This window comes from Anopheles funestus, chromosome 2RL (genome assembly GCF_943734845.2).
Source record: "Anopheles funestus chromosome 2RL, idAnoFuneDA-416_04, whole genome shotgun sequence".
Classification (NCBI taxonomy): Eukaryota; Metazoa; Arthropoda; class Insecta; order Diptera; family Culicidae; genus Anopheles; species Anopheles funestus.
In genome coordinates, this window is record NC_064598.1 from 46,488,291 (window position 1) to 46,510,121 (window position 21,831).

The 21,831-nt window shown below is 38.2% G+C and overlaps 1 protein-coding gene across 2 annotated transcripts in view; it reads left to right on the forward strand.

The window, feature by feature from the left end:
* LOC125765425 (NGFI-A-binding protein homolog) overlaps positions 1-21,831 on the forward strand; it is a 28,371-nt gene that overhangs the window by 4,945 nt on the left and 1,595 nt on the right. For both annotated transcript variants that reach the window (XM_049430576.1, XM_049430577.1), the window contains exons 2-4: positions 19,027-19,128; positions 19,218-20,166; positions 20,270-20,363. In XM_049430576.1, coding sequence (XP_049286533.1) covers positions 19,027-19,128; positions 19,218-20,166; positions 20,270-20,363 — 1,145 coding nt within the window. The remainder of the gene's footprint in view (positions 1-19,026; positions 19,129-19,217; positions 20,167-20,269; positions 20,364-21,831) is intronic.

The window sequence follows — 21,831 nt, forward strand, 5'->3', positions numbered from 1 at the left end:
TATTGGAGCTTCTGTCTGCCCTTGTCCGTGTGGCGTTCTGTGTGAGACTTTTTTTGTGCCGCGCTAAACTTCTTTTCCATGAAGCTACCCCACACATTGCTCCTTGCTAGTTGCAGCTCGACCCATATTCTTTGAATGCTCACTCCACTCTTACGGTTGCACAATTTTCTTTTGCTGCGCTTAGAATGGTGAAGGGTGGTTTTTGTGCACCTTCTGTCCCATTTATATATATATACGAGTTTCTTCGTACTTTACCAACTCACATGTTCTTTTTTTTGTTGCAAATATCGAATGCAATCTCCACCATTCATCTCAATGGTTTTGGCTTGTAATGTGCTATATTGTTGCACTTTCTTCACTATGTTTCATCATATACTGACCAGTTAACATTTTTTTATTTTTTCATTCTTGCTACTTCCTTAATTTACTAATAAAGAATTTATTTTTTTCTGTTACAAACTTAAATTGTTAAAATGGGGTTTAATAATAAAATGCTGAAGCTTTTTTATTTGTATAAAAAAATAATGTGAAAAAATTTATGAAGCAAATTTTTAAAACATATTTTATTTTTTTAAAGAAAACTATATGTTTGTGGGTAGTTTTTCATAAAAGATAATAATAAAAAGATAATGATTATAATACATTGCAAAAGATTACTGTAAAAGTTTGATATAGTTTCCAGTTTTCTAAAACAACACTAATACTTCAAACTGCTAGAGAATAGTTTATTGATTAATCAACTGTAATTTATCTGGAGAATAATAAATTAGCTCCAAAAACGGGACATGAGTATTTCAGTCTGCAACATTTACTTTTCAATCTATTTCCCGCTTCTAAAGCAAGCTTTTGCTTTTCAATGGATATTCATCTGCACAGTACCACAGAGCCAGTACGCTGACCGTTAGTGACCGTCAACGTTTCAGTAATGTTATTCGATATGTCTTTGAAAGCAGAACCAAAAAACAAAACTACCATAACACTAAAAGGTTGGCAGTGATAGATGATTTTTTTATTGGAGCTTCATCTCGGGAAGTTACTGCGATTTTTATCTTCCCGGACTGATGAAAAGATTTTTCGAGCAAACAAAAAAAAAATCATCGGTAGCTTAACAAATCGGTATGAATCATGATAGAATAGGATTGAAAATTTACTTGCTTAAATATAAATGTTTTAAATATGGGTTAAACTTCTTAAAACAATTATAACAATCGAAACCGAGTGTCGCGATAAAATAGAATGATTTGATTTTTAATACTAAGCGATCTTTACGTTAATGCGACAAATACATGAAGCTTTCATACAGCATAAAATAGGGTCAAAAATCCCGTAACCCGTGGGTCGATCGTGTCAGAGCCATAGGGCATCATCATCACGGGACAGCTGTCCCATTTGATGACCTACTCACATTTTACCCATTCCAACTAGGAAGCTATTATTTTATCTCACCAAGGATATGTACTGTTAATCCTGTCCCTGCGCTCATGGCAGAGCCAAACGTTGATGAGAACGGTTGTCCAGGTTTGATTTGATTAATAAATTTAGACCCTACGAAAACGGTGAGGATGTGAGTAATCAAACGTAACCTAGGAATAAAAAAAACATCTAATTTTGTTAGACCATCCACAAAAACAGCGGTCACATCGTCCACAGCCTTTGTGTTGTTCAGGCAAGCAGATGTGTCCAAAGCGCTGCTTAACCGGATGCTGGAAGCAAAGAGCCAGGAAACGACATTCAATTTGAATACGGTTGGACAGCAAACGAATAGTAAAAAAACACACACAAAACAGGATAAACCTATATACACCCGATCCGCGTCCTCTGTCTGTAACGGTCACGCAACTGAACCGAAAATCCCTTTGCGCAACTCGACCGGACTGGAGGGCTACAGACTTGTGCGTCTGACCTCAGCTCTGGGGACAACAACAGAGGGTCTAACAGAAGTATAAGCCTAAAATAGATCAAACTACCGGTCGAGCTGGTTAATGGGTTGAGATTGTTAGTGCCGTACCTAGGACGAAGGGTGCCACTGATCAGCCTGTTAGGTGTACACCAGGCTTTAGGAGGTTGTAAATGACGTAAGGATGTATGCAATCAGAATGAAACGAAACAAGGAAAAAAAATGTTACAGTCCACCCGAATTACCGTTAGCGTCCTGTTTCAAATTAATGCTAGCCAGAAGTCACAGGCGTATGACGAGCAGGTCATAACCCTTTCTAGATTCGGGTCATCAAATGTACGTTGGCATTGTTTTCTAAGCGCATCCCTATTCCCTTGAGGTCGAATGAGAACTGATTCATTGACCCTTTGGCCAGTTGTACATAGAGGCTGCGGTAGAGAAGTGAAAATTTGGGAACAATTTAATGTATATGAGGTTTGCCGCGACTGGCGCCTGTATAAAATAATCTAAGATATTATTACTCATGTCCGGTGGATTTATGTCTAATAGGATTTTTTACAATTTATCTTATGCATCCCAGGCAGACCTATCCCGATTGTTTCTAGTTCTTACATACCGTTCAGGAGCACATCAATAAAGGGTTCTCAATATAAATGGCGTATTAATTTCGTTAAACAATAAATTGGTTAAAATTAATGTATCTCAAGCAATCAACCATGGCTGGTAAACCAGTTTAAGCCACTTAGATTAAGCTATCTTTGTTACAATATTGTTATGTTGGGAAATTTATTTTGGATCGATTCAATTCTCTTCACTCAAGAAATAAAAGAAAGATAGCTCTTAAGCACATTGGGTCATTAACATATTTAGAATTCTCAATCCCACTGACTGCCCTGTGATAAAACGCTTAAATTAGCAAATGTTTTACAAACTATCGAGTTTTACATTATATCTTTTTTTAAGGTAAATTTAATATAACTCAAGTAAAGACACTTTCGAATATTCCAAGATGCTTAAGTTTGTATTGAGTAACTGATGATTTACAAACTCGAACGCTGCTTTTAAGTATGAATTAACGACATCATCTTTAGCAATAAACTATTACAGGGTCTATTATCGGCGTATTTTAACTATCAACAGAATATTTCATGTCGATAGAAGGTTATTCAACAAATGATTGACGCTTCTTTTCTATGGTGATTGAAATAATCCTTTACCGAAATGAAAACAGTCTATTGACAGTAGAAACCCGCATTTGTACGTTGTACTGAAGTAGAGATTCTAATTAAAGATGAAAACATATTATCAAAATCGCAGTTGAAACATTTTTTTATGCTGAAAAGTAGATACTTTATATGAAATGATCATGTTCAAGAAAAATGGCATAAAATGATCAAGAAACAGCATCCATTTTTTGTTTTATTTTATTTCAGATAGTCACAACAACGTTGGAGTTTTTTTTTAACCAAAAATTAAACCCGACTGAAGAGTTTTTGTATTTGATCAAAACGACAAACACGATCATGAAGGAATGTTAAGGCCATCATATCAGTTCGGTTGTGTGTAACGCAGAAAATGTACAAATCAAACATTTATTTTACACGCATAAAAACAAAAACGATCCCATATTTTTAATCTTAAATCAAAGCTAAACTTCTTGAGTCGGTATGGTTTCGTTGTGTGTTGTTTTGCTTTTTTTGTTGACTCTTTGCTTGCCGACATTCATTGTGTGGCGTGTTCTTAATCGCTGTTGTCGCACCCGCCATCCGTCAATGCTCGATTGCTGCTTTATTAGCTGCCAGCGGTTTCTCCTTTGTCGGGGTCCCTATTTTAGTTGCAGGTATGTTTCGTTGCCGTTAAAAAAAAAGAATGAGGTTGTTTTTTGTTTGCGTGTGCGTATGGTTACTTCTTGCACCGTAGTGTCTCCAACTGCCACGATTCGGAACTATTTTCACCTTGTTGGTTGTGTGGATTTGCCGCAAATAGTTTTTCGTGCTTTTGATTTGTCATCTAATTGTCCCTAAAATCAAACCCATCGCTGAAAAACGATCAAAAGGCGCATACAAACGGCAAACAGTTGACATGATCGTAGCACATCTATACACCGAAAAAGAAAAAAAAATTAAAACTAAAATCAAATGGCAATAAATATTTCGATTGATCTGTTTTTGTGTTTGCCACAAATGTGATTGTATTACTGTTGCGGGGTTTTCTACAACTTCAAAAACATAACCGCGACAGTTTTACAGTACCAGTGGGCACGTAAGGAAAATGGAATGTAAGGTTGATTTTTTATACCGATTTTAAACGTGGTCGTCCACGAAGGGACACAGTCTTTGTCGAGTGTTGCTCCTAATTCCAGTACACGATCGGATAATTATAGAATCACTTCGATTTTCAGTAGCAAAAAAAACAGAGTTTGGGACATTTTTTTCTAAAATGTTTCGTTAAACACATTTTGGAAGGTATTTTTTGTTTGTTCCAATAACCGACAACTGGTTTGACCATTGAATCCTTACTTTCAAAAAATATTTTTAAAACAAAAGTGATTATTTACGCAAAACCTCACATGTACGGCATTTATAATTAAAATTTAAAAAAATACTAAAAACTGCCCACTTACCTAAGCCGCAAATGGTACAGATGTCCTTCCTGGGCTTTGATTTCCTTCCATACAACGGTCTGTCTCACGAGACACACAGTGGGTTATGGGACGTAAATACAAAGCGTGATTTTTTTTTTCATTCTTAAAACTGGCCATTCCTCTACGACAAGACCCGGTGCTGTCTGAACAAGCCAAGGGTCTTATAACCCTTTTTTTCGCAGCAGATGAAGTTGGTATAAATACCAAAGAAACAAACTCGCTTTGCTTGTATTTTGTAAAGCAATTTGCCTGCTTGCATAGTTAAACTGTAAGCATACGGCGCAAAGTCCAAGCCGAGAGGCGAATTTTCTTCGATCGAAAAGATTTGAAATGTGAAAGAATATGTACTAACGAAAAAAAGGAGCAAAAAAAGCAATTCTCTAAACGAATGGTTCTTGGGTTGCTTCCTTTTAACGACCGGTATTGTAAAGGGTTGTGTCCGTGATATGCGCACGGTGCTGACGGTTTCTTGTGTCATGGCGAGCGTGTGGTTCTTTCAATTTCTTTCTCACTAAGCCGGTCGTGGTTCTAGGGGTTATGTCTTTTGCCTTCTTACTCCCCGCATACCCCGTTAGCATTACAGAATGTAGTCATATTGATGAAAGCATAAGAAAAAAACAAACTTGTCCAGATGGTCACAGATGAGGATCAAGGTAAAGGTGTTCCTGGATGCAGTTAGATTCTTGATTATTTTTTTCTGTCAGTTCTCAATTGTGTCTATACCTCAAGACATTGAGTCCAACGAGTTTATGGGGCATTTTTTATGCAACGATTTATTTGCTTAACTGATCAAGAACTTACATAAACAACCTTAACAATGATCGTATATTCATGTGGCTTGTATGAACGAGATCACACGAAAGATCCTAACGGGCTTATTGTGTGGTCGATTTCAAAACATTATTCTAACATAAAAATTCTTTTGAAAAATTTGAGATTAAATTTCAAAGTTTAAAGTATTGTGAAAAGAGTTACTAAAATTTCATAATTCAAAAGACTTAATTTTAAAAACTTAAATGCTAAATAAAATAGTAAACGTTTAAAGTTGAATAAAAGAACTCTTGATTGAAAATTTTTTAGCATTATGTTCGTAAAACAAAATGAAATCAATTTTCAAAATAAAAGCTGAAGCAATATTGAAATTAACAGGTGCAGAGTTTATAATTAAATGTTTATATAAAAAAAACAGTTTTGGAGCATAAAATATGTACGTTTATATATTAATTATACCTATCCAAAAAATGTTTTTTTTTTATTAGAACTTTTTTTGCCTAACTTTCCTAAAGTGCTTAAGTTGCAAATAAGTTAAATTTGTTCCTTTTTTTAGCTACAAATGTAGCACATATTTTAATATAATTGATCATAAGAAAACACCTTTAATAACATATGCATGTAAAGAAAAAAATAATTCACACTTTGCTTTCTCCCTGAGAAAAAATGCATGTTATCTTTAATAATCAGCTTGAAATAATTAGTACCGCTGAATAAGAGTACGTTCTGGTGTTCCAACAACTAGAACCGATGCCACAGATCGATACCCACCCATGAACAGGACACCACATTTGCGTTTACCTCATTACGTATGCACCTGACAATCCACGTGCGCGAATGGGCGCGAGTGCGCGTTCTTGCGCGTCGCCAAAAAATGCACGATAATAATGCACGATGATGCAAGCCTTAACCTTAAACTTCATCGCCAACTACCGTCTCGATTTCAATACCGCAGCTTCAAACCTTGATCACATAACGGACTTTCGCGGATATGATGCGCGGCAAAATTACGCGAAACCTTGTCACAATGCTTGCGCAACCATAACATGAATTGGTTGGTAATAATCGGTACCATGCAATTGGCGAGCACCGTTATGGCATTCGGTCGGCCAGATGGTTGGCTCGGTTCATAAATGAAGGGTTCCGATCACCGATCAACTCACCGTACGGTACGATCGTATGCATCCGGTCACCCCAAAAAGCGGTTGTTCCACAGAACGTGCAGGTTCTGACGATCTCGATCTCAAGATCCCGAGATGGAAAGTGGACCGCAAGCCACGCGACCGGGTGCAGTGCGGTCGGGGACCATTCCTCACCGGTTGCTGATAAAATGATCTTAATTGATTGTTGGGATCACGCGTCAGAATAAAAAGGGACCGCTGACAAAACGGGGAAGGGATGGGACAAAGGACCTACCTGAATGTTGGGATCGACGAGTCTACCTGGTCGCGTTCCAGTCGTGTGTCCTTCGTGACCTAGTTGCAGTATACCCATCAGAACCGAAACAAGGACCAAGACAGGGTCGCATCTTTTATCGCATCCCTTACGCTACCTGCCTGTGATGTCATTCGCTTTCGGGGTACGCAGAGGTGTACTGATAATAACGATAATAAGGGATGGTACATTAAATGCTTACACATCGATCGTACGTTGGACGAACCGTGGCCCAAAAACAGGGTCACCGTTACTTGCTGCACAAAATGCTACAAACCGTTTGCACATTGTTGCTAAATGAACACCGGGAAAGATGGGAGCTGGAGGCGAATTAGGCAATCGATGGATGACTATATTTCGGCAAATATTTAACCACGGTCTTCTGCTGCTTCTCTTACGCTGCTTGAGCACGTGAGGTGCGAGAATTTTAAAACATCTTTCATCGCCTCGTTTGCGGAACGGACAAGGTACATGTGCGCTCGAATATGCACAAGGTGCTACCGGCACGTGTTCGCCTGTACCCAAACAGGGACGTGAAGAACATGACAACGCGCAAAGGGGAACGGGTATTATTGCCAAATATTTGCGATTCTCTACCATTCCATTCCGGTACCGTCCCGTTCCTGGCGTACCAGCTGGATTGCCATGGTTAGGGTCAAGGGTGTAATTTCCGTGTAATGTTCTTTCGATTAATTGTGCAACGGTGGATGATGATTACTGGACCGCGTATGTGTTTGTATCCCGTTGTATCCGGTAGAACCTCAGCTGGAACGGTCAGCTGGATGGTGATGGCAATCATACCACCAGTTGACATACTTTTTCTGTTGCTGCTATACCGAAATTATGCCATATGCAAATGCGAATCGGATGGTGAATAATTTGCTGCGATAGGCTGAAAGCGTGTAAAATGAACCCTGTAACTATGTGCGATTGCAGGCAAGGACGACATTCGCTGAATATTATAACAAATACAGCAGCCTTTGCAGAACAGAATACATGCCCCTTCTTAGGATGTTTTATATTGTACGAACATGTTTTATGATGCATTGCTCCCTATAATAGAACATATAATCCATGAATTTGAAAGATTTTGACATAGCGATTTTTGATACGAGGTCGTTGCCACTTTATCCTTCATCTTTGGTGACTATTTTATTGTGCACAGACATTATTTGCTAAGGACATCACGCAACTGCCTACCAAGCTTTTATACGAACAAAACTGGCATCGGAGGGCAGAAGAAGATGTGTATAATATCATATCCTTTGAGGAGAAAATTAAGATTGTCGAATAGAAGCCTAGTTCTAACCACACGACAACATACATGACTGTCAAGTGCATCATTTTGTCGTGTAGATCATATCAAACTTCATGGTTTTCTGTTCTCGCACTTTATGTTTTTATCTGGAGATAAGAGCAATAGCTTAAAGACCAAACCTAGAAGAAAGGAGTTTTTTGAATGAAAGTGTCAATAAACTCGAACCGCATCAGAATTGCAGACATTCACTGTGGAAGTTCTGAGTCATTTTGTTATTTTCCTGGCAGAAGGTCCTTTAGTGGTAAACGACTTGCGAAAAGTTATTGTTGCTCTCACGACTTACGGTAAACTGATGTCAAATCACAAATCACATAAACAAAGTGTCTTCCCGAAGTTGTCGTATGACACAATGTGATTTAACGAACTAATCTGGTGTTTTCAAATCAAGAATTTATTGGAGGAAATTCGGTTGAAGATGGTGCTTTGAACTAATCTCCTTCAATTATTGTGAGGGTCAAATAAAGGGGATCTTCAAGCCAAAGAAAAATCCCAACTAATAGCTAACATTTAATAATAAGTCGTGGTTTCTATTTCTCTAAAATGCGTTTTTATTCCACCGGTAATGTGCCCATTTTTATTGCGCCTTCATATCTTTTCCAAGTGAGTTTTCCATAACTGCTAGGTTGACAAGGTTCTTTAGTGCACGTATGTCGTTACACATGTATTGTAATTCTACCAGCTATAATAATTTATGTTCAGTTACGATTCCGCCCAATTATCGTAAGACATCCCTTTAGAATGCTGATGCCTTTTTTATTTAACGTTTTTTTAAACATAGAATACTAGACCATGTTTGAATTGGTATAAAACCATTTTCATTAATCATCTTTTAAAATCCATGTTTTAAATCTATGCATTATAATATAAGAAAATAATTCTTTCAGAAAGGCTCAAAAGAATCTGAAAACTAAAAATGGAAACCAAAAGGCTAAATAATGCAATGTAATCTCTACTTAAAACTAAACTAATCTTAAGTGAGCTAATGCATCAGAACACATCATGAGAAACAAGAAAAAAAAATGCTTCACAATTTTTGACACTTCCTACTTTTCCGTTTATCCTATTAAGACGTTCACCCATCCATCAAATACAACCCGATGCGTACACGCACAAGCACAACGGTTCCCAAAGGAAATTGACTCCATTAAACAATTTTCCCTTTTTTCGCGTAATTAATGCGGTTGTTTGCTCACCGTAATGGGCAGCAAGATCCTTCGAATGAAACGAATGTTCCATAAAACAATGGGGTTACGCTTTTCGCACAAGAAATAAGCGTAGTTAAATACTCCATCCATTCGTCCACTGCTGGTAGTGGTACATATTTCGCACCCGCATCCTGTTTCTTTTGTGAAATGGATTCTAATAATTCAAAAAATTTTGTCACATATTCTGTGCGACCTTTTCCTTTTCTTTTCCCAATCCTAGGAAAAACCGATGGTGCGAGAATTTTCATTCAATTACGACTATATTGAATTTGGGATCGGTGGTTGCCACTTCCGATGTTGCCTTTGGGGACATCTTCTTTATCAGGCCCTGTCCCTTTTCGGGATGTCACTTTCACTTTCTCCATTGCTGCGAAGTTCAAGCGTATTGTTCTTAGCGTACGCACCCACCCCACCCACCACACCCACCACCATGCCCAGTTTGTCTGACCAATCACAGTGATTTGCGTAGTGTTTGCTCTAAGCACCCGAAAGGGGGTGTTTTTTTCCTCCCTTCCGGTTATGTTCGTCGAACCGGAAAACTCACCCCTGTACGCAGTGATGCACCCTCTGAGTTTTCCCTTTTGGAAAAGTGTGGTGCAAACATGGGCCGCCACCACTCCATTCCAACCGCATATAGTGTGATCGGATGGAAACGCATCTTCCCGTCCCGAGGCAGAAGGAAGCTAGCGAGGAGATTGGCCGAAAAGAGAAAAATAATTAAAATTGATAAAATTTGTAATTAAGGGAGGACATTCCGCGTCGCGTTGCGTGTTTGAAGCGGCTTCGATTTGGAAGTGTGTTTGTATGAAGGGGTTTTTTTTAATTGTTTCATCCCTGTATACCACTTATCATTTTTAACCCCTGTCTGCACTGTCTTGAGGAGAAAACTTTCTCTCCAAAGTCCGGCATTGTGTTCTTCTAACGGAAACACTAGCGAGGGAGAGTGTGTTTGGAAGAGTATAGGAAAATCTTTTACACTCGTTTTTCCGATTTTTTTTTCTGCAAAGCATTATTCCCAGTATGGCAAGCTTGAAATGGTTACCCATTAGCAGTATATCCTTTTGGGCAAGAATAAATTTGTGTTATTTTTTTTAACCCGGTTCAGGTTGGAAGATTGCGTCCATTTTGTAATGCAGATGCGGGTGAAATCAATTTGTTTGCCATATTGTTTTTAATAAAAGGCTTCGGCTTATGGCAATAAAATTTATTGATAAAATGAAATAATATTATAGTATAAATAAAAATGGAAATTTTTAAATCTTATAAATCTTTATAATAATAAATAATGTGTTTTTATATTTCATTATGCACAAAAAATATATGATTATGTTTTCACCTGGTCGAAAATTATTCCACGTAACTAAACTACGGCATAACTTACCAAAAATCTTTTTTTTCGTATAATCATTTCAAAACTTGGTCAAACTAAAGAATTATAAAGCCCCTCGAATAATATAAATATTTTTTTTTTTAAGTAAAAACAATGGTACAATTGTTTCTTATTTCGTCAAAATTTCGTATATTTTGTTATACGAAATGTGTTATATGTTATATTTTTTTAAGCACCTTTTGGTATTAATTTTTGTGCACAGCTGTGTCATACTACGTCAAACAATATCTATTTTAAAAAGGCTTTATTTTATGTAAAAAAATTAAACCTAATTTGTCCTGGATTGTGATAGCAATTTATTCTGTCGAAAATAAAATTTCGTTTGTCTTTTTAATGAATGATCAAAAAAATAATAAATTAATAAAATACTAAAAAATTTAGTATAAACTTAAATTATTGTTCAGACAAGATTTCCAAATGTAACTAAACACGCTTAAACACATAATGTTTGCTGATCGTTTTGGAACAAAAAAAAAACACCACAAAGCTTGCGTGCATAGAACTAACTGTTTTACAAACATTCAAAATCTTTCACTATAATTAACGCAATAACATGGGAAAGATGTTCGTCAGCTCCGGTAGCTTTCTTTTCCCAGGAATTTGGCGCAGAAATCGGCAGAAAGGCATAAAAAAAAGTACTGGTACCATTAATTTCCGCGTTCCGATAAACGGCTGCTAACCGAAACATATTGCGTATGCTGAACCGTTGCTTTTGTGTGAGAAAATTCTACATTTGGAAATAAGACAACAACAAAAAATGCACAAATTTACTGACTGTTTTTTGTTTGTCATACATACTGTACACATTTCAAAGGCTAGCAGCACACATTGTGTGGTGGATGATGAGTAACAAAACTACAAAAAAAAACTGCTTAAATATTCCTGTTTCGGGTGTCTTGATCCTGTTGGGTGCAGCGATTCTTCGCCTTTGCATCTTTATAGGTGGTTAACTTTTTTGTGTGTGTTGTTCTAAACAATTCCCAGCATCTTCCGTGCCATCACGATAGCATTTAGCTGCCGCCAGCTGCTTATGCTGATGGTTGAAGGAGAAAAAAATGCACCTTCTACAGAAACCCATTCCATACCTACCATATCACGGCGTTTTGGGCTCCCAATCCAACGGGACTTCTTTCTCCTTGTTTGAGGGCCAGGGAAAGTAGAATGAAACGAAGATTGCAGTAAATTTAGTGAAAAAAAACCTGTTCGTCTGGAGAATCTTTAAAAGTAAAACAACAAAAAAATCACCTCATACGCAATGGAAGCAAACCAATTCTTTGTGTGCATAAATTATCTCCAAATGTCCTAATGATTAGCTCGTAACCTCGGAAGCAACCGGGCTCCCTGTAATTCACGGCCCAGAAACGGTGGCCCCTTGCAGTGTGATACGCTTTTCTCACCGACAGCAACCAATCCCTTGCGATTAATGTTCCGCTAGAGCAGGGAGCCGATATGCAAGAAGATGAGTTGATGAGTGGTCCTGGCATCTTGAGCATGGTGACTGGATAAGACAGGCCCGAACCAACATACAGGCAGACCAAGGAGAGAAAAAAATGCAGGACACAACACCACCCAAAAGCCTCTACCGCGAACGATTATTCAAATTTTCTGTAACCATCCTTGCGACCCATCGGTTCGCTATACCCTCACAGACGGCACAAGAAAAAGGGGTGAGAAAATCCGAAGAGATGAGTTGACCCGGGGGTTTCGCCGGGCCATTCCGTAGTGTCTTCGGGCTGAGGATCGCAAGGGTGCAAGGGTTACGATGATGATGATCGAAAGTGAGCTTTTTTTTGAGCTAGTTTTGCTGTCCATTATTCATTCTCAGTGGCGCACACCTTGAACGCGGGTCGCACGAAGAGCATTGTGCGTCTAAGCAGGGAAATCGTCTAATGCCGTCTTATCATATGCATGTTTGTAAGGCGCATCTTGAACGAATGTGCGTAAGCCTTTTTCTTTTGGGGAGGACATGAAGCTTTTTTTTTGTTTTACGCATTTTTTTGTTAGGTATTTGTCTTTTATTATATTTTTTGTGGACGGTAGTTTCATTTGTCTTTTGAGTTACAGCAATCATTGCACGTACGCGTGTGTGCTTGATCATCCAGCGTATGGTAATGAGACGCTGTGGGAATGTGATTTTGGCGAGTTCCGAATGTGTTTTTTTTTTGGATGTTTGTTTAACTAAAAGTATTTTTTATAGCTCACTGTTGGCTGAAGATGCTGCCATTACCGTGTGACAAACAAAATTTGAATAAATTAAGTATTTCTCATGAAGGTTGTGGGAAATAATGTAAGATTTTTTTTTAAATAATTGTTTCATGAAATTCGTTGTAATGCTGTCAAGGTTTTTTCATCGTTTTCTTGTTAATTTTTTTAAAATTTTCGTCTGAATGGCCATACGGTCTGAATCAACATTTGAATATCTAATGCAATATATTATGTGAACAGTAACTAATATATCACAAGATGTTCGATTGTATTCTGGTTCGGCTTTTGTGGATTTATTATTTTATAGGGATGATAAAGCTTAAACCTTTTAAAAATAATTTTGTTATATTTTTGAAAAATTTTCCTGCTCTTGGCTTAACGACCTTAAAGGTCATGCCGGTCATTTCTGGCTTACTTGAGTTAATTTACCACGTAGACGGATAGTTATACCTTGCTACTGGCGGAAATGGTCCGGATGGGATTTGATACCTGATCCTGTCGTGTGAATTTTAGATCTAAAAGAAATTAGTTATTTTTACTAAAGTTACAAAAAATATGTAATGTTCAAGAACGCACAATATTAAGGAGATCTAAATAACAAAAACTTAAATTTACCGTAATTTCCCGTTTATTGATGAACTTTTTTTTTTGAATATTTAATCCTTCAAAAGCAGAGGTGCATCTTCTACAAGTATATCATTATTTTACATAGGACGACTTAGCTTATGAGAAGAGTGGATCCTTTGATATGATATGATATGAACAATTTAACTGGCATTTTTTAAATGCATATATTTCTAAAGAATGTGAAACAAATTTTATGACTATGTTAAAGAACCAAATTATTTCTTTAGTTTTATAACTTCTTCTTTGATTAAAAAAAAATTCCCAAAAATACATCCTTCAAGGACAAGGTATATTTTATACACGCAGAATTAACATTACTTGAAAAATTGACTCATTTCACTTATAAATAAGTCTAACATATGATCAATCATTTTCAACGGACATTTATGCAACCTCTACGAAGTAAAGTTATGTAGTGAGATATCGATAATACATCATTATTTTACGCTTGCAATAAAAGCACAGAAATAATGCTCTCCCATGTTAACTTCACACGTAGCTCAGCAAGTTTTCTCATGAACCATTCTAAACACTGCCAAAGGGTGAATTATAAAGAAACACATGATTTCCAACAAAAAAAAAACCATCATGCAAATAACTTTTTTACGCATCCTTCAAAACGCATCCTCACAAACCGATCAGCATCGTGCGAATGAAATCGAAAGCAAACCTTCCAACACGATGATCATACACTGACACAAAATCATTCTCTTGAAAAACACTCAACAAAAAAAACTAGCCAGAACGTATGAACTTCTAAGCACGGCCGTTCTCACGGTGTGCTTGCCTTAAACAATCATGCGCTCGGACTGTCCTCCCAGGATAAACACTCAAATTTCTATCATTACTCAAAGGTAAGGTAAGACAAGGATATGTACACGCACAGCAAAAAAAAATTGCTTTAGATCATCAAAAAAAAATGAACTCTGAAATTGACCAAAAAAAAAGGGACACACAGGACCAGTGCTGCAATCAAACAAAAGCATCATCCTCATAGTGTAGGGAAAACGAGAGCGAAAGTGAAAAATTCCCAAACAACACGTTCACCGAAACACGGTGGATCGGAAACATGTCTAGTGAAGCGACAAATGACAACTGAAGAAGACGAAAAAAAAGAGGTACAGACCAAACGCCGTGATATTCTTACCACTGGCCGGATCGGTCTCGATATGCAAATAAGGTCTAACCCTTAAGACACGGACGACCCCTGATGCGTCAGAAGTTCATCCTTGCCGGGTCAGGATCAGGATACGATGAAAAGCTGTTCTAAGATACCGTGAGCAGGTTTTTTTTTTGTGTGGCAGAAAAGAAAACGAGTTCCTTCGGGACAAAAGGATTGGTAAAAGATGGAAGCAAAAAAAACCTGCTACTTCTACCTGCCTGTTGAAAAAAAAATCTCCACACATCCTGTTAAACCCATCGCGAGTAAAGGATCGGATGTAAGATTTCGGTGGAAAAGAAATCAAGGATCCTTTCATTTCATTTGTTTGAGTGTCCATTTTTGGCTTATTTTCTTGCTAATGGGTATAGAATTGGAAATTAAATTGCACTGATTTGTCAACGGCATTGCGTGGGGTTTGTCCGTACCAATACCAACACAAGGAACATCCCTAACGCGCATACTTTGTTGTACAATTGGCAGCAGAGTAAAACTGTTGCGCAAAACTAAACAAAGCAACAACAAAAAAACACCAAACCAAGCATCATTGTATTTGCTCTTGACAGCTCAACAAACCCGCTGAGCCCTCTTTGTGCGCTGGAAAGGGTGGGTTAATTGTTGGTTAACCGATTAGCTCATCGGTTTGAAGTGGTTTGATGTGCAAAAAAAAACTCAAAAGACACCTTCATTCGCATCGTGGCTTTTATCACATCCACCATAGCCCACCGTTCACGACAAATAGAACCGAACCGAAATGGGTTCGGTTGAAGTAGGATTGATTTTTTTTTACGACAGAACTTAAACTCGTTTTCACGCGATCATTATTTTACTTCAGAGTCGCATCAACCCAGCACAACTCGGGAGAGGTTTTGGTTGGCATCACAGAAGTCATCACAAATATTTCCCCGTACAAATTTACCTTCCGCTTAATACTGCGCGTGAAGTGATGAAACCGTTCGCTGATCGTACACGGATCATACCGAAGTGCAAAGCAATTTTTTACACCCGCAGTATGCAAATTCCATAAACAAGCGAACCAAACTGGAGGGCTTAACCCCGCTGGAAAGAATGGAGTGTTTTGTTTTGACGAGGCAAAAAGACACAGGAAAAAAAATCTTCAAAATTGACTTCTTTACTAAAACCAACTTTCCGACAAACTACATTGCAACAATTAAATCATTTCGTTAAGCTATCAGTTTTTTTCTCTCTCCTATATTTCGTTGTATATTAAATTCCCTCCCGGATAGTTCTCATGGTGTCGAATGTGCAGTTCACTGCAGATTCACTGTCAGGGGTGAAATATAGTCTTTTTTTTTTTGTTCTATCTCAAACCACCTTCAGCCCATCGAAATTGTTACCCCTTTCGTTTTGTTTTGGCCAAACCATAACGGGGCAAGCTACTTCCCATGGGGTGCGAATGAATGTTACAACCGCATCGTTTGTCGTCGTAACACGGTTTGTGAGGGTAACATATCAGACTGTCGATTTACACTACGCCGCATGATGAAATGATTACTGCTGACTGCTAGAAAGGCAATTTAATTTAGTGTCAAAGATTATATCAATATGCGGGGTGTATTTTATTCTTGCATCATATTTTAATGATACATCTAAGTCCTTCTCTAGTTTAATATTATTTTTAATGAATTATACTTTTGGAAAAAGGTAACAAAATTTTATAATACTTTATTATAACACTCCCTCAGTTTTGAACTAAAATTTCTGCAAATTTTAATGTTGCAAACCAGTATTAGCAATAAAATGTTTGTTTCTGAACGATTGATAAATATATGACTAGATGTAAACATTGATGACTCATATACATTTAGTGTAAAATTAAACAAGACTGACAAAACAGACTGTTAACAATACTAGCTCAATCGCTCTTTTCCTCTTGACTATAAAAAACCCTCCAAAACATTGATCATTTGCCAATAAAAAACTCATAAACGAAAGACTTGTTGACCGAAAAGTGACAAACCCTGTGTATGAATTTCCGGCTTTATAATGGCTTACTTATATAATACCTTTTTCATTACTAGGTCGGATATAATGAGGTTTTGCTTTGGGTCTGTGTTTGATTCGAATAATGAATTATTGTTTATTAGATCGATCATCGAGGCCCGAGACCATGGTTTCAACTCTTCTTGCATACGCTAGTTAATTCTTTTAGTTTTGTTTTATGTTGTTGTTAAAAAGTTTTGTTTTATATAATGGTTTTATATCTATTGTTTTTTCTTCATAAGGAACGGACAGGTTATCTTTTGTTTTAAAAAGCAAAAATTATTACATTAATAATTTGTCGTAATGAATTTTAAGGTGCTGCTGCTACTTTCACTGCCCACCAATTGTCAAACAAATACTTCAGTTAAAAGTAAAAGCACTCACAGAAAGCTCTATTTACTACAAAATACTAGCTTTAATGAATTTCTTTTCATTGTAAAAAAGTAAGTTCAAAATTAGCTTTAACTTTATCTCACTTTTCTTCAAAGAATTCAAGGTTACTTTAATAGTTTGTGTTTCTTATTTTAATTGTATTTCATGCAACCGACACATTGTAGTACCAATTACTCAAATGTTTTACAAAAATGTAAAACATGAGTAATCTAATTGACCCAACCACGTCCCCTGGAACAAATGTTACCCACATTCCAATAATTTACCAAAATAGTATGCAACCAAAAAAAAAGCAACAAATTCCGTATCCAAATTTGGGAGTCATCACGAATAGCAATTAAACATTAATTACTTGTTTTGTCCTAAAACTTGCTCACCAACAATCGCACTTGTAGCTAAAACAAAAAAATAAAACAAATCTCGAAACATTCCTCTGCACATCAATTTACATCAGTTTCACTCTCGTACGAACTCTGTTGGCGTGCAAATATTTGGCAAAACTCGCATGGCGCGCATGCATGGCCGTGCTCAAAAATCGACGCATATTTTACACTCCTTCGCACGCACCGCATCGCAACGTGTTTCCGTTTACGATCGTTTTTGGACCACATTCCTACGGCATGTTCTTGTGCCCTCGACGTATGTGATGATTGACAAGATTTTTCTGCAACACAGGAGTTTAATGGGTGTTTTAAGCGTTGCGTTCGGAAACCAGTTGAGTAGTTCAGTTCGAGTGTTCAGTTTTCTCAATTGAAGTCTCCTGTTCCGGGAGGGTGTGGTTTGCGACCCACAGAGGATTCGTTTTTTTTTCGTTCTTGTTTTGTTCTGGGTTAAACAACATCCCGGGACCCTGTTCCTAACGATCCTTTTTCGGTTACACCGGTCGCTGATTGGGCTATTCATGGGTCGGGGACGGGTTTCATCGTCGGGGTTAATGCTGTGGGTTGTCCCACGGTAAGTTTGCGCATCGTTCCATGCTCGTTCCCGTTCGCTCACTCTTCGCCGTATTCAACTATCCTTAAGAACGTACTTCATTTTTCCTTCTGATGACGTGTGACGGTTAACATTCCCTAAATCCCTCCATTTTCTGCTTTTGAATGGGAGTAGTTTTGATTTTTTTTTTTGGTTGATTCTTTGCTGCATTCTAATCTTGTCTTACACGAGGGCGAGGGAAAACGACCGTCATTTTCTCGTTTATCTGCTGCCCCTTTGTAAATGCTTTCGGAAAGGGGTCGAAACCTTAGCAAACGAAAGAAAGAGAATAATCTTTTTTTTTCGTTCGTCCGTAAGCATTTACATACAGCAAAAAGGCATGAAGATTCTAAGTTGATCTAAGTTATAACATAAAATCTTTTTGTATTGTACGAGGCAACAACTACGAAAGAAAAAAAAAACTTGTCATCACAGCGCCTTCTTCCAAGCGAAAAAAAGTGTCCTTGGAATTAAAACCATTCGGTTTTTTTGGGCTTTGGCAAACTGGCGGGAAAGAGTTGTAACGGCTTTTTCCCATCCTGTTCATTTCCAACGCTTACATGTCGCTAATTCATCTTTACCAATGGGATATAATCGTTAACCCCGAATCGAAGCAATTTGACCAACGACCGTTAGGATTTTTTTTAGCGGATTCCCATTGAAGAACAGACTAAAAGTGGAGCGATTTAAAGCAAAAAGTTCATTTCCGTCTTACAAAACTAGCGGAGTGGAAGCTGTAATGGATTAGAAGAACATGGCCACATTCGCGTAGAAAAAGCACGAAAGATTTCAATGAAAGTAAGAAGAAAACAAATTTAGCTGGAATAAATGTGAATGATAAAAGCATAAATTATGGAATGTTAAGAGAGGGCCTTTTCAATGTGCCTTCAAGCCGTTTGGTGGATTTTCGAGTTTTAACGGTTTTTGGCGAGATTTTTTTTTAATTTTTGTTCGTTGTCTGTGTTCAACAAAAAGTGAATTATTTTGTACTTTTTTCTATATTGCAGTGGTTGTCACATCGACCCCATCAAACGAAGCAGAGCTTCAGCTGTACCGGGTGCTGCAGAGAGCAAGTTTGCTCAATTATTATGATACACTGTTGGAGATGGGTAAGTAGAATAGGACAAGAATATCCAGAAAATAGACTTGTCAGCTAATGTGTCTCGTTTTTTTCTGTCTCACGGACGTTCCACTACAGGAGGTGATGATGTGCAGCAGTTGTGTGATGCAGGCGAGGAAGAATTTCTCGAGATAATGGCACTGGTTGGGATGGCTTCGAAACCACTGCACGTTCGCCGTCTCCAGAAGGCACTGCACGAATGGATGACCAATCCATCCGCCTTCCAGAGTCCGCTCACGAACGTGGATATCCCGTCGCGGATCCCGTACAGTCCGGAACCGGGCTCGATAGCGCGCAGCGTTACGACGGCTGGCACTGGACCGTACGGTGGTCCATCGACCGTGGCCGGCAGCTTCTCGAACCTGACGGCCAATGCCACATCCAGTACAAACCTTCCACTTACACCACCCACCCCGATACCGGTTGCTCCCGCTTCCTCTTCCTCAGCAGCTGTTGCCGCTGCAGCAGCTTCCGGTGCGTCCTCTACCCTCGGCCATCTCGGCACGGGTGTGGGTTCGCTAGGTCACCATCATCTTCTACATCACCACCATCACCATCATCCGCTGAGCAGTAGCAATCTGAGTAGTACGATCAGCAACCAGATCGGTTCGACAACCAGTGGTTCGGTGCAGCTGACACCTTCGCTCACCGAAGATCAGGTGGCAAAGATTGTGCAGGCAGCGGAACGATTGTCCCGCACATTGCCCCGGCTGGAACCACGCCAGCAAAGCATCAAGAAACGATCGGCACGCGATCTGGAAGCCGTGATCGCAATGAGCGAAAGTGATCCCCGACGGATGGAGGAGATACGGAAGTATTCGGCCATCTACGGACGGTTCGACTGCAAGCGTCGACCCGAGAAGCCGCTCACACTGCACGAAGTGTGCGTAAATGAGGCGGCGGCCCAGATTTGCAAATACATCCCGGCACTGTTGACCAGGCGCGATGAGCTGTTCCCACTCGCCCGGCAGGTCGTTCGTGATTGTGGCTTCGGTCATTCCGCTAGCATACGATTGACAGGTTTGAGGTAAGATAGTATAAGGTGGCACCACCCCTCTTGATCCATACGATCATCGATCAATCCCTTTATACATTCGTGTCGTTTTTCTCTCTCTCTCTCTTTCTTACAGTCAAACTCAGCAAAATCGTGGAGATGAACTGGACACAGTGCAACAACTAAAGCGAGCGCGTCTCTCTAGTGACACAAGCTCCGATATGGGCAAGGTAGGACTGTAACAACTGTACATAAATGCAAATAATGATTCGCTTCCGCTTCCGTAACACACTTTTGCACTCTTGCTACATCAGAGTTATGCACTTCAAACGCTTTATCACACATCTCAAAGCTGTAGATTAATGGTACGACTGAACTGGTGCAGCATAATGTTTTACTTTATCCCTTGATGTGCCCTTCAACTGTACAAACGCTTTAAAACTGTTTTGCCCATTTGTGTGTGTATTTGGCTTTTTTAATTTTATTTTTTCTGCGAATTATTTTTTTAACTTTTGCTTTGGTTTGTTTTTTATTTTTTGGTACTAATTGCTTACTTTATTTGCAGCCTACTCCAACTACGCAGTATACGTGCTTATAAAGCTCAGCTCGTGCATTTGTAGTCGATGGGTCGATCTGCAGGCTCATGCTGACTGCGTGAGCTGCGGAAGACTTTGTTCTACACTGGCCATGCCTACAATTTGGCAACACGCTTGGGCCTGGCTTTCGGTGTCGCTTTGCTTTGCAACTTGCTTTCACAATGCTTCCGCTATCGCTTTATCGTTTTTTGTTTCTTTCCGTTGAGCATTTAAGTATCCTTTTATATTCATTTATTTATTATTGGTTTAAGTTTAAGTTATATTTTTTATAGTTTTATTAGCTCGCTAAATGAATGTTGTAACCAAATTGCCTTACGGTGGAAAGTAAAAAACGGATCTTGTGTAAGGTATTCGCGATAAAGTTAAGATACTTTTTTACTTTCCAACAAGCAGTTTTTCTACCTTGCGATAGGGAATAAAATCAGCTGACATTTTTGCTTTGGAATGTTCCTTTTGCGAAGTATTCGAAACAAAAGTGTCAATGCTCGTTGTATTGCATCCTTAATCAGCAATACTGTTAAGTACTAAACTTATAAATTAGATGATTATACTGTAAGTGTCAGAAGGTGTGATTAGCAGAGAAAATTCCGTGTGCCTTTTTTTTATTTTGCTAGTCAACGCTTTGACCTACCATTTATTTTGCGTGTCGTATTGTGCATTCTTTTTTGCCTATTTTTATTTTGCTGTAGACTGTAGTTAGTTTTGTGAAATGACCTATGTGTGCTTTTATTTTCCTTCTTCAGCTTCTTAGTTTTTACTATTAAATCTTTTCTTCCATTGCGTTGGTTCGGGTTCGTGTCAAAGCTTGGTTTTAGTAAAAAAGTTAATGATAATTAGTTTTTTTTAAATGCATCTTTAGTAATGTAATGCATGATCGCTTCGCTACGCTACGCATTTGTGAATTGTACGTGCAAAGGATTTTCTAATACTGTTCTCTTGATTTCTTTCTTCAACATTTTAAAGTTTTTTTTTTATTTGTTGAAGAACGACTAGATCGTCATCGTTTTTTTTAAAATATTATTTTTTCCACATTAAATGCTGTTTCTTTTATTTTATTTTTTCAATATATGAAATCGAACTCCGTTCAGTTGTTTCGTGCTCG